The following is a 12,945-nucleotide window of genomic DNA, read 5'->3' as shown; positions in this document are numbered from 1 at the left end:
TCAAAGAACCCTGTGCATACCAATGCCAAGAGCCTTGAATAAAGAGAGGTGCTCACGTTTAGTATATCGATTAGATTCTTTATTTATAGGTCTTTGTCAGTGTGCTCAAATGATAAAAGAAACACGATGCTCGTTTGACAAAGGAAGTTCAGTTAGCAATAACGTTGAATAAAGTAACTGTCCTCGAACGTCCTGCAGAAATGTAATTTATTTATTTATTTTACAACAGATGTCTCAGATCGCCATTTTATTTCGCTATACTCTTTCAATTCTGCTGTTAAGACTCTTATAACAGGATGTACAATGGTATTAGATAAGAAGTCTAATAGGCGGTAAGAGTGTGTTGATCCAAGGAGGTAGAACGCAGGTGTTTTTTTTTTTTTTTTCCTGTTTGTGGCACAAATTGAACTTGCTTGAAATATATTTTTTTTACATCTTTTTTTCAATCAACTGCAGAAACAGATATGTTGAAGTTTAAACACAAGCCTTTTTTCAATTTTGATTATGTTACGAAGTAAGACTACTTAAAGGAGCACATTAGGCACAAACAGTTAGATTATGACTATTACAGCATTCGGCCGCACTAATCAGCTGTATTTTTGCACACACAATTTTGCATATTTTTTGGGGAGGGGTGGTGAATACTTCCTTTAAGTGCATACACTTCCCTTTCTGTCCCTTCCTTTTAACCTGCATTGCCCAATAATATAGTAGAGGAGCAAACCCTTTTATAGTTCGACTAAACAGCTTTCATAAGTAGAAAGTCGACCTACAAGTCCCTGAAATTTCTGTTCTAAAAAGAACGGAGGCTGTGCACCGAGTACTATGAATTCTACCAATCAGCTCCTCCCCCTTATACTTTAAACCATGTAGTGCATGGGAAACATTGCTAACAATTTAGAACTCTGCAGACCAGATTGAAAACATCCTGATTGGCCAAGCTACTTCAAGCCTGATGATGTAATGTGTGGCCATGTTTAATGGTTACTTTTTCGAAAACATTATCTAAGGGGTGTGTAAAATATGACTCCCCGGCTGTTGTTTTGCAAAAGCATTTCTGAAAGGGCGATATGAAAGCGATTACATATATGAACATACACAGTGTGAGTGAATGGGTCACAATACTATACAATACAAAAAATGATATACATTTATATAAAAATATAGAATACTTTTCTGCAGCTGTCCAATAAAAACTAAAAGCTTAATCGAAACCATTTGTTTTCAAAAGTTACATAGAAAACATTGTTTAAAGATTAAAATGACTGTTTTTTTAATAAAATGGTACTTCTTTGTTAGAAGACGATTATTTGCAGAATATGTAATATGCTTATTTAGTTTGTTTTTGAGGATTACCGGTAAATGAATCCTATAGGAATAAAAAGAGTCATGTATAGGTTTCTGCCGATACATTTTGAAATGTAAAAAGACAAAGAATACATGATATCAATTCAGACACTTGTCTTCTTGTTTATCACCGCAACATTCTGTGTCTTTGTTTATCGTTTTGGCCTTTGCACAACAGAGGACTCTCTTGTAGCCGTCGTTGAAGCTTTGTGATATCAATCCATACAGGAAGGGGTAGATGCAGCATTTTAGGTAAGGTACGATGGAGAGAAGGTAATAGACTGTCTCCGTAAGTTCCGTAAAGACTCCAACTGCAGACATTATTTCAAGAACATGCATTGGAAGCCAAATGACGACATAGACAATAGAGAGAGCGAGAACCAATATCATGTCCTCTCTTACATTAGTATAAGAAGGATCTGCATGTTTCTTGTGAGACTTTAACCAATTTGCTGTGAGAATTAGACTGACACAAACTAATGCCAGTGGCACAAAAAAGGCCAAAACAAACTGATAGGTGGTAATTGTAATAGAGTAAAGAGAGGTGGCTTCAGACCAAACTTTGCAAGACTTTCCAGAATCTAGGGATGCATACCTAAATATGGGAATGCCCAGCAAAAGGCATATAACCCAAGTACAGCCACTGATAACCAAGGCTGCTTTTGGCCCAAGTCTATTCCTCGAGAAGACAGGGAAGTAGACCTGCAAACAGTCATTGATGGATATAATTGTCAGAAAAAATGAACTGGAGAAGGCAACGGAGGTCGTTAGAGCCCAGAAAACTTTACACAAGATGATACCCATGGACCAGTATGAATAAGCAGTCTCAACGGCAAACCACAGCAAACACAGCATATACAACAGGTCCCCCAAAACAAGACTGGAGATGTAAATGTTGGTGGTTGTCCACATGTATCTGTACCTAAGTACCACGTAGATGGCCAGGGCATTAGAAACAAAGCCAACTACACAGACCAACACGTAAATCACACAAAACAAGGTATTTTGTTTTGAATCCCGAAAATCATCTTCTAGAGTAAAGTTGTAATCCAGGAAGTCAGTGTAGTTATAATCCAAAGAATAGTCCAAAATCTGAGAATCATTCATTCTGGCTTCTGGTTTTGCTGCTGATCTACAAAAGAATAAAATGTGTGATTACGGTTAATGTATTTAATAGAATTGAAATGGATACAAACTGCACTACAAATCAAGTACTGTATTTAAAAATAATTAAAAAAAAAAAAAGGCAATGAAGTAAAATGGACAGGAAGTACACCACGTTAGAACATATGTAATCTATAAATGTTAAATTGGCAAAACATTTCTAAGAAAAAAACGCTACATTTGCTCACTGATTAAATCCAGCTGGAAGAAAACAAAAAAAAAAGTACAAAAAACAAAAACAAGCATATGATTGACATACACGCACATTACTGTAGCTATTTCACAATATAAAATGGACCTGTGCCTTGCGCAACAGTTTCAGTAGAGTCTTTACATAACTGATATAGCTGCAGTTCACCAAATTCCTTTAAAGAGATTTACAACTCATCGGATGTGGCTTAAATCTCGCTACTAGGATTTCAATCTACAAACCTTTACCTTGCATTTATTTGAACTATATTATTGAGATACATGGCCTGTATTGCTGGAGAGGCTTATTCACTATAATTTTTTTTTTTTTTTATATATATTTTTTATTTTTTGCGGTGCATAATAATAGTACAAACAGGCTTGAGGTGCCCCAATAGCAATCCTCAGGCATTCCTCCTCACTTAACATGCGGGGCATATGAGTAACATGCACATTTTTAATATATCTATTAACATGCTAGGTTGGTTATATCATAGAAAGCATTATTGAAACAGGTTGATTAAACGTTGTGGTCATTCTTAAATAACAGGCTAACTAGGTAACACAGGCTGGGTCTAGCTTCGATATAAGATTGATTTGCGTTTGGTTAGTTTAAGCTTTTCATACAAAGTATTTACTATGCAGCAAGCTATGGGCTAAAGCTTAGGGGGGGCAGTCCCCTGCGAAGGTTTATGGACTAGGGGCACACATGTGACGTTATGGTCCTGGCAACTGCTGGTATTAGATCATCACGGGGTTAGCTAACAGGCAGATACAATTTTAAGCTAAAAAAGTTAACTATATCTGAGGTGTGGAGAGGAGTCACAGTATAGTATATGTTGCTTGAAGTGGTACCATTTTGAGTCAAGTGACACAGTCTCTGAGATTCACTGTCCGCCCGGGTATCAGGTAGTCTTCATCTTTAGTAGTGTAGGTCTCTCCGGTTGTTAGTCCATGCAGGTGCTCGGTCATGTGTGCGAGGCCTGTGTTCAGGTCACTGCATCAGCCGATGCCTGTATTGGGTTGTGAGGCTGTCGGTGCTTGGGTGCAGTGGACGGTGCTGGGTGGTTGCAAGGAAGGAGGGGCTTCTCCCCAGCCCCAGGCCTCGTGTCAGGTCGGCTTCTGTTTGCCACAGACTCGGACCTCTGGGTGTGCCGGGTCTTTCCCCGTGTGGGTACCGTGAGTGGCTCCGGAGTTTCGCCGCCGCCAGCGGCGGGCGGGCTTCCGGCGTGGTGGCTGAAGCTTCGTAGGACGGCTCCGTGGGACCTCCAGCCCGGGTGAGTATACATTGAGCGTATCGGGCGTGGGGGAACAAGCTTTACCCGAGATCAGTCCACTCCTTGTCCTCCTCATCCCCTCCTCTGTCCCCGCTCCGTGAGCAGGGGAGGACCCGGTTAGGTGTTGCTCCAGTCGGGCCCAGAATTCTGGAAAATCAGGTCCAGGCTGTTAGGCTTGGGCAGTGTGAGCACAGGCCCGGATATAGTATCAGCCATGTTGCTGGGTACAGGATAATCAAAGCCTCAGTCCGGGCGGTCAGGTGCAGTCCGTGTAGCTTTGCGTGCCAGATTGATGGGGACCGGGATAACCCCCGCCGGTCCATAGGGGGGGGAATGGTGGTCTGAGCTGTGCCTTTCAGTGCTTTGGGACAACGGGAGAGCGGCCGTCTCCCCCATGTCCACCTCGTGTGTAGGTCTCAGTAACTAAGAGTGCTCGGGACCCTGGCGTATAACCTCGGGAAGGGTGTCATCCTGTAGGTCTCGGTATCCCGAGTCACATAGGAGCCAGAATAAGTTGGGTTGCAGGTTCTGCTTAGCGGGATTCAACGTAGTTTGTATGGGGCTGCAAGAGCTTCAGCAACACAACACTGCTCTGTTCTGTAGTCAGGCCCCGCCCCCCTATTCACTATAATTTATCGGTGGTAAGAATGCAACAATCGTGCAAGAGTTAGAAAAAAATACAGAAAAAAAACCTCCCAAACATATGTTTCAGTAAAGAAACCCTTTAAAGTGGTACTCCAACCACAGTGACCACTTCTGCTTTTTGTGCATGAGCTGGTTAAATAGTTAGATCAAACACTTCTCAGATAGAGCCATGCTGAGCAGCACCAGAATTGTCACCCAATGCTGGACAAAGGTCACTAAAACCTTAATTTAAAAAATATTCTACAGGGTTTATGGGGGTGACTAAGGAATAAAAAGGGTTGAAACAAAACCTTTAATATAGATGCTTGCAATTATAATTTTAAACATAGGTTCACAGAGCATAAAGGGAACAAAAATTCATAAAAAATGCAGGTTACAATACATTAGTGTTGCACCCACTCACCCATTTTAAAAATTAAAAGTCACATTTAAAAATCTAAGTCAAATCTTCAAAAAAATAGAGATTTTTGTATTTCCTGTACAAACTCCAGCAGGATTTGCAATGGGCTCTCACAAAACCAGGAAGTGATTGATGCTAATACAATACGTCCTATAGCACTGTAGACCTCTTCCTAAAAGCAGTAGTTTATGGACACAAACAAGGGTTTCTGGGAGTTGTAGTTCAATTGTAAACTTCCTGTTGTAGAAACTCAAGATTTTTACTAAATCTCTTGGTTGGTGTGACATTATGGATAGTGGTACCTTTGGTGCAAAAAAAAAACAATACAAAAAACCCAAAAAATATACTACAGAAAGCTGGGACGGGGAATTTGTATGAAAAAAACAAACAAAAAAAATAAATAAACTAATAAGCACTAATTAGCATTTATTTAACAAAAATAAAACAAATAAAATCTCCCGTTATAACTAACTGGATCCTTTAAAACACGTTGCCCCTTTGGAGTAGTGGCACCTGGAGTGTCCCTCTAATTTTCAAATTTATATGGAGATTTTCCACACTCGCTGACCTTACCTGAAGGCAATAACTCCTCAATACAAGTGAATGGCATCATTAAAAAATTAGTATATACTTCTGTAGCAGCCATTATCTCTACAATCAGCAGCATATGTGTGAAGAGGACTTATCTCAAGCACATCATTAGCTCTGGGGTGGTGGGTGAGCTGGATTTCAGTCAGTTTTCCTGCTGGGTACAATTAACTTATCAAATGGGTATTTTAAAAAAGACACTTAATTTTTTCCACTCAGTCACAGTCAAATCACTTTTCTTCATTCCTGGAAGGAATTCTTTAATCAAGCACAATCATTAAGATGGGTATCAACTTCTTTTTTGCTATATGATTGCACTCCGTCTCCTCCTCTCCCCTTTAACAAACGCATTCGTGACCGAATCCTTCAAGTTGTGCATTTCAACGATTCACATCAAGAGACATCTATGGAGTTGGTACCTTTTTTTTTTTTGTTTTTTACTTTTTTTACTGTTAAAGAGTAATGTCTGTTATTTTATAAACCACTTCAAAACAGAACAAACACTTCAGAGGACAGAACAGAATAGACAGTGTCACGTTACAAGAGGAGAAATAAAAGATCAGAGAAAAACTAACAACATTTACTCACTCAAAAGAAAACAGTGGGGCATTGACAAGGGAGTGACACATTTTGTCCAAAATAGCCAAATGAAAAAATGTGGAATTTTATTTTCTCCATTTTTGTAAGGTAAATGTTCTGGTTAAGTCTATAAACCCCCTAATGAATCAGGTCTGTGTTTTCCTCTGTGAATTACGTATTGTTTTATTTTTTTATGGAACACAGTAAATGCTAATGTAGTAGTTAATGTAGTGCAGCAGGTGAAGTAGTGGTTAGGGACAACATGCCAGAGATGTCACCTGCCTCACTGTTGACAACATAAACATAGACCTCAACACGAAATGACATTCTGGAGGCAATCTGGAGGCTTCTCATGCTGAGAGTGCTCTGGAGAGAATAAAACCTTGCATGGTGAGATAGCTGTCCAAATTTAGAACTGTCCGGACAGATTTAATACTGTTGGTGGCTGTGACAGTGTGAATATTAAAGGGACACTATAGTCACCCAGACCACTTCAGCTCAATGAAGTGGTCTGGGTGCCAGGTCCCTCAGGTTTTAACCCTTCAGATGCAAACATTTAAATTCGGGGTTAAGCCAGCCTCTAGTGGATGTCTTCCGGACAGCCACTAGAGGCGCATCTGTGACGCTGGAGGCATATTATGCCTCCATCGTGCACAGCGTCCTTAGGAAAGCATTGAGAAAGGCTTTCCTAGGGACACTTTGAATGCGCGTGCGGCACTTGCCGCACATGCGCATTCGGCTCCGCTGACGTCGGACAGGGGAGCTGACGTTGGCTGGGGAGGAGAGGTCACCAGCGCCGAGGGAGCACGGCGCTGGAATAAGGTAAGCTGCTGAAGGGGTTTTAACTACGGGAGGGGGACCCTGATGGTGGGGGCACCCTCAGGGCACTATAGTGTCAGGAAAACCGCTTTGTTTTCCTGACACTATAGTGATCCTTTAAATATAATTTTTATAAAGCACTAAAATTCTGCAGCACACCAACCCAATCTTAATTTCCCTCCTAATCAGTTCCTGCCTCTCTGAGATCACCTATGGAATTTTCTGCAAATAAAATTTTCTGCAAATAAATCCAAGCCAGATCAAACATTTCTTCTTCTTCCCTGCTCCACTTTCACATCTCAACATCCACTATTGACTTCCACCCACTACAAAACATCTCCTCGCTCGTAGTTTGCAACCTAGGCCTTCTCTTTGACTTATCACTACTTTTTGATAGATATTTATCCATCCTCTAACATTCATCTCTACAATATCTGGAAAATCTATTGGTTTCTAACCTACTTTACAACGTAATTTATCCATTCCTCATCTTCACTAGCCTTGAGTGCTGCAACTTCCTCCTGGTCAATCTTCACATAATGTCATCAATCAATGTCAACAAATTCAATATGTGGCTACATGTATCTTCCACAACATACCCCATACTGCTTATACCACACCTCCTTCTTCCAAACCTCCATTGGTTTCCAATTAGACAGTACTTTTGATTCCCAAGTGCTCCTTCTTGATTCTATGCAATTTCACTCTTAGCCTTCACTACAAGCATAAACACCCTCATTACATCAAATTGGCCCCTTCTCTTTTTTTTTCAAACATCTGAAGAAATTGCTCTTCATGAAAGCTTTCCCTTACACTTTGCTTGTTTTATGCTTTATATATAGTGCCCTTAGTCAGAGTGTTTTTTACAAATTATGCAAAAATATAAATGGGTTTATAGAGAGAAGGATACACTATATAACGGGACACACACTAATACAGATGTGTCACGCAAGACAGTTTCAGAGCTTAAAATCTAGAGGAATAATTTATACTGAGACAATGGGTTGCAGGGAGAAAATGCAATTGGTAAAATAAGATTAATGTATGCATATCTGAAACTGTTTGTAGGGCATACAGAGTATACAGCAAGCTAAAAAAAACTAACAAAACATGTACACAGGGAATCAAGTAGAAAATAGAGAACAAGCAATTTTAAAGGGGCACTTTAGGCACCCCAAAAAAAAAAAAAAAGCAGCTTAATGAATCAGTTTTGGTGTATTTATCATGCCTCAGCAGTCTCAATGCTCAATTATCTGCCATCTAGGAGTTAAATCACTTTGTTTATGCAGCCCTAGTTACGCCTCCCTACAGGTGACTTGCACATCCTTCCTAAAGACTTCCTGCAAACTGAGATCTAATGTTTACACTTCCTTTATTGCACATTCTGTTTAATTAAGAATTTCTTATCTCCTGCTCTGTTATTCTGCCTTCTAGAGCCTACAGGTGCATCGAAGTTCAATGTGCAGAGTAGGGTATAAAAACTTGTGAAGCAGTTTAACATCTGATTGAAAATTAAACCATTTTTACTATGCAGGCTGTATGAGTCACAGTCAAGGGAGGTGTGGCTAGGGTTGCAATAATGGAAACAAAATTGATCTAATTCTTAAATGGCAGATAATTGAGCAGAAAAACTGTTGAATTAAGGTAAAGTTGTTTTGATCCCTAGTGTCCCTTTAATTCGGAACAAAACGTTTGAGGAGGTCCTTCTTTAAGTAATCTGGGAGTGAAAACCAAACTAGGTGGGGTGAGGTGAAGGGAAGAGAGTGCAGGGAAGAAAAAAAAAAGGGGGTACAAATTGTGTAGTCTACATATCTAGATGGGTCATTTGATAATTTTAAGATATTTCTTTAGTGTAGGGATAATCGATTTAAGAACACTTTGACAACTTACCTGGAGTCTGCAATAATGCTAGTAACCTCTTCTACTGCGAGAAGCTTCCTAGATCAAGTCAAGCCCAGGTCAAGCCAGGTCAAGCCCAGTCATGCAGGTTTTTTTTTTTTTAAGTTTTCAAAATGTTATCTTAAAAAGAACAGTTTTCTTCATAGCAAATTCTGCTATTTTTCACAAAATTTCCATTTTAGTAAACCATCAAATTTAGAAAAAAAAAGTAATGGAAATTTGATCAATCTGAATGGCAAATGTTCAAAAGTGACAGTTAGGGCACCAAAAAAAAAATCAGATGAACAAAGCTGCCAGATTTAATAAATTGCTCCAATATTTGCCAAAAATATAGACATAACAGTGCTGGCATGGTGTCTATTTCTCCCCCTTATTTGAATTGCGTGCCCTGACTCTGCCAGGACTGTGATGTCAATTGCTAAATATTTTATTTAAAAACAAAACAGTAAATTAAAAAAAAAAAAAGTTATAGGTGATTTTCAATGTTTTATTCAGTGGTGTTATAGCGGTCAAGATAGTGTAATACATGATGGCTATATCACTGCCAATCAATATAAAACTCTCCAGATAATAGTGTTCTGTACAAATAATTAGATCAATATCTACCAAATGTTGGAGGTATTCAGCTTTAGTAAGAATGTTTCCTTAGTATAACTATTCTGCCATGATATTAAAAACAGGATGTAGGGGGTAGAGAAATGAGGGTAGAAAACACACAAGCACTTTGTCTCATAGTAAATAAGGTATCTGGGGGCTGCCTTTAAAAGGTGATCTGTTCACTTAAATAATGTCAAATGAGCATGATGGCATCCGTGATAACAATAGGGGATTCACCAGTGGGAAAAAAAACAAAAAAAGCAAAACAAAGAAAGGGGGAAGGTATGTAGGGAAGAACGACAATAATGAGAGGTAATGATAGAATGTTTTACAGTAATGCTAAAAAGTATTCCACAAAGTATTATATTCACCATATATTCCTAAAGTGAAGAGCACTCACGTGAACAGTGTTTACGCAAAAATAAATAAAGTCAAGGCATCTTATTGCTGACACACAAAGACAAAATAAATACAAAACACACAAGATAAAGACTTAAATGGAAAATAAACTTCAAACTTCAACCTCACTCACTCAGAAAGAATTTAGAATGCTGAATAAACAAAGTAAATCCTTGGACTCCAAGACTTATTGACTCAGATTGAACAGATCACACAGTGTTTATCAAACACTTCTGCTTCAAGTGAGGTCAGAGATAGGGGTTATTAGGCGATAAGATGGGTGGGGGTAATGGGTAGCAGGAGGCCGGGATGAACAAGTAACTGTTGTTTAAAGGGCCACACTTGATGACTTGTCTTGTGAAATATCATCGTGATATTATGCTAGATGCAGACATCTTGCACCAAAGCTCCATCCCGGTTTCCCTCTTCCAAAAGAAAGAGTCAGAGAACATGTGTACATGTCTCAAAAATGTGCTCAATCCATTAAAATGAAGAATATTATTTTAATCTAAGTCACGGAAGAGTAGGCATATGATCATAATTGAGGCAGCAGTTGTGCCACTGACTTTAAAGGACACTCAGATCACCAAAACAACTTCATCTATATGAAGTTGTTATGGTGCCAGGAAGCCCCCTGATGCACTCTTACTTTAAACGATGTCTCTAGCGCCGATATTTAGTTTCCACAGGCTGCATTCTGCTTCTGAATCTCAGTTACAGAAAGCGCAGAGTGGGCGCCACTGACTGGCTAGAGCAGTCAGCTGACGCTGTAACCCAATAAGTAGCTCCCCATTGATACATTTTTTTTTTAATCAATGTTGAGCTACTAATTGCCTTAGAACATCAGCTGACCACTCTAATCCAATCAGTGCTGTCCCTGCCCAGCAACACTCCGCGCTTCCTGTAACAGATTCAGAAGCCAGATGTCACCCCAGGGGACCTGAAATCAGCGCTGGAGGCAACTTTTGGGGTTAAACCGTTTAACACCTTAAAGTATAAGTGCACCCAGGGACCCCCTGGCACCATAACTTTATTTCGATGAAGTGGTTATGGTGGCCGCAGCGTTCCTTTAAATGAACTGATATTGGTTTATGTGAATGGAACATCTTTTAACTGCAACATGTGTTTGAAGTCAATATAGAAGAGACAGTCGCACACTCATGACCAATGTCTGACATTAGAAATTTGCTAATGTAACTGTACATAAGTGTTATGTTACACGTGTATGCACACTAGTTGTCCCAAGCAAACACATAGGCGTGTGCATGCAGGAAAAAAAAAAAAATACTTATTCTATTTTTTTTCTGTAATTTTATTTAGGAATGTGAATACAGGCAAATTAATGCAAGATCAAGGATTGGCTGGTCAAGACCAGCCAGTCCTTGTAGAGGGGGGTCCTTGTATGAGGGGCATACAGAGGTAAGCATCTTTTTTGTGCATTGGGTTCTAAATGCATTGAAGTTGTTAATAAAGGCTCTATACAGTATCCCCTTTAATTTTAGATGACCAGGAGAGCAAAAATTAACTACAAAAATTGAATAAATCAAAAACACGCACAAAGATGACTTGTAGGAGTCACTAATCTCATGATTCTTGCGGTCTGACTCCAACAAATATATTTTTAGACAATAGTACACTTTTTTCCCAGTTGATATGTCTAATGTTTAACACTGTTTTGCTACCTCCAATCTAATCACATACTTGTCTGAAGTGTAGTTAAAGACTCATGGTACTTTAGCAATCAATTTTAATTACCTTACAGTCAGCTCAATTAATAGATCAATCCTTGGGGACAGAGAGAGAGAGTTTGTGTACAATGTAATTAGAAAAATAGTGGGGCGGGTGGGGAGAAGAACAGCAGAAAAAATAAATTAACAAAATACAATGAATTTGAATTTTAAAAATGATCAAACTAATATAAACCATATAAAAACAACAACAACAAAAAACATAGTTCTATGAATGGTCTTTACAATAACTAATAGTTCAAAGTATATATTGGAACATCAATGCACACAAGTGTGAGAGTCATAACATTTAGTGTTTTAAGTTAAATTCTAAACTGCCACATTCAGAAAATAAAATAAAATACAAACATTAGCATAAGACAACATAAGTCAGTGTGGAATAGGAAATGTAAATCATTGCTTCCTGGAACTAGTGTGGAAAAGGAAACAAGTTTAGTTTTTGAGACAACTGAATTCTATTGTTTGTCCAGGAAAGCAGGTAAAAATGAACAATGTACTTACATGGGCTAAAAAAAAAAATGATGCTAATGAGTCAGAATTCAAAGATTACTCAGCAAAGTCAGATGTTTCAAAATCAGCTAATCCAGAAGGGCACAGTGTAGGTTCTGCTGCAGGGTGCCTGTTTCTTCAGTGTCAGCTCTAAAAATCCCATCTCTTTTTACACAGTTTTACATACATCCCACAATGTACTGTGACCCTCCTCAACTTCAAGGCTCATGGGCTGGGAGGGATTCCAGAGAGCTGGCTGCTGATTGGATGGAAGTTTAAAGGTTCCACTTGAAGATACATTAGCTGATTTGAATCACTTTTAACAGAGTTCGCCTCAAGCATATATCAGCATTGTCAATTCTAGTTTATTTGGCTTTTAAAAGCAGCCAGAATTAACTCTTCCTGTCTCCCAAAACTGTCAGAATTAAAACCTGGACTTCTGTTACCTCTTGCCCCTACCCTTTAACCCATGCACGTACCTTTATATGTAAAAGTAGAAACACTACCACAACAAGAGGACATAGTCTTAAATTAGAAGGGCAAAGGTTTAAAAATAATATCAGGAAGTATTACTTTACTGAGAGGGTAGTGGATGCATGGAATAGCCTTCCAGCTGAAGTGGTAGAGGTTAGCACAGTAAAGGAGTTTAAGCATGCGTGGGATAGGCATAAGGCTATCCTAACTATAAGATAAGGCCAGGGACTAATGAAAGTATTTACAAAAAATGGGCAGACTAGATGGGCCGAATGGTTCTGTCACATTCTATGTTTCTATGTTTAAAAAAAAATGTTCTCCTAATCTTCTC

The 12,945-nt window shown here is 39.0% G+C and overlaps 1 protein-coding gene across 2 annotated transcripts; it reads right to left on the bottom strand.

Annotated features, from left to right (window-relative positions):
- Nucleotides 1-1,364: 1,364 nt before the first annotated feature.
- LOC134570925 (somatostatin receptor type 5-like) lies at nt 1,365-12,293 on the bottom strand. Of its 2 annotated transcripts, none has more exons than XM_063428936.1 (2): nt 12,153-12,293; nt 1,365-2,474 (listed from the first exon to the last, which is right to left on the bottom strand). In XM_063428936.1, the coding sequence occupies exon 2, from the start codon at nt 2,452-2,454 to the stop codon at nt 1,447-1,449; it is 1,008 nt and encodes a 335-aa protein (XP_063285006.1). In that variant the 5' UTR covers nt 2,455-2,474; nt 12,153-12,293; the 3' UTR covers nt 1,365-1,446. The 2 variants fall into 2 exon arrangements, with proteins under 2 accessions (XP_063285006.1, XP_063285007.1); XM_063428937.1 differs by having other exon boundaries at nt 12,149-12,158.
- Nucleotides 12,294-12,945: the final 652 nt, after the last annotated feature.

The sequence above is a fragment of the Pelobates fuscus genome, chromosome 8, assembly GCF_036172605.1.
Source record: "Pelobates fuscus isolate aPelFus1 chromosome 8, aPelFus1.pri, whole genome shotgun sequence".
NCBI lineage: Eukaryota > Metazoa > Chordata > Amphibia > Anura > Pelobatidae > Pelobates > Pelobates fuscus.
This window is presented reverse-complemented; position numbering and strand designations above follow the sequence as displayed.

Coding starts and splice junctions, on each gene's coding strand:
- LOC134570925 (XM_063428936.1), bottom strand. CDS start 2,454: ATGAATGATTCTCAGATTTTGGACTATTCTTTGGATTATAACTACACT.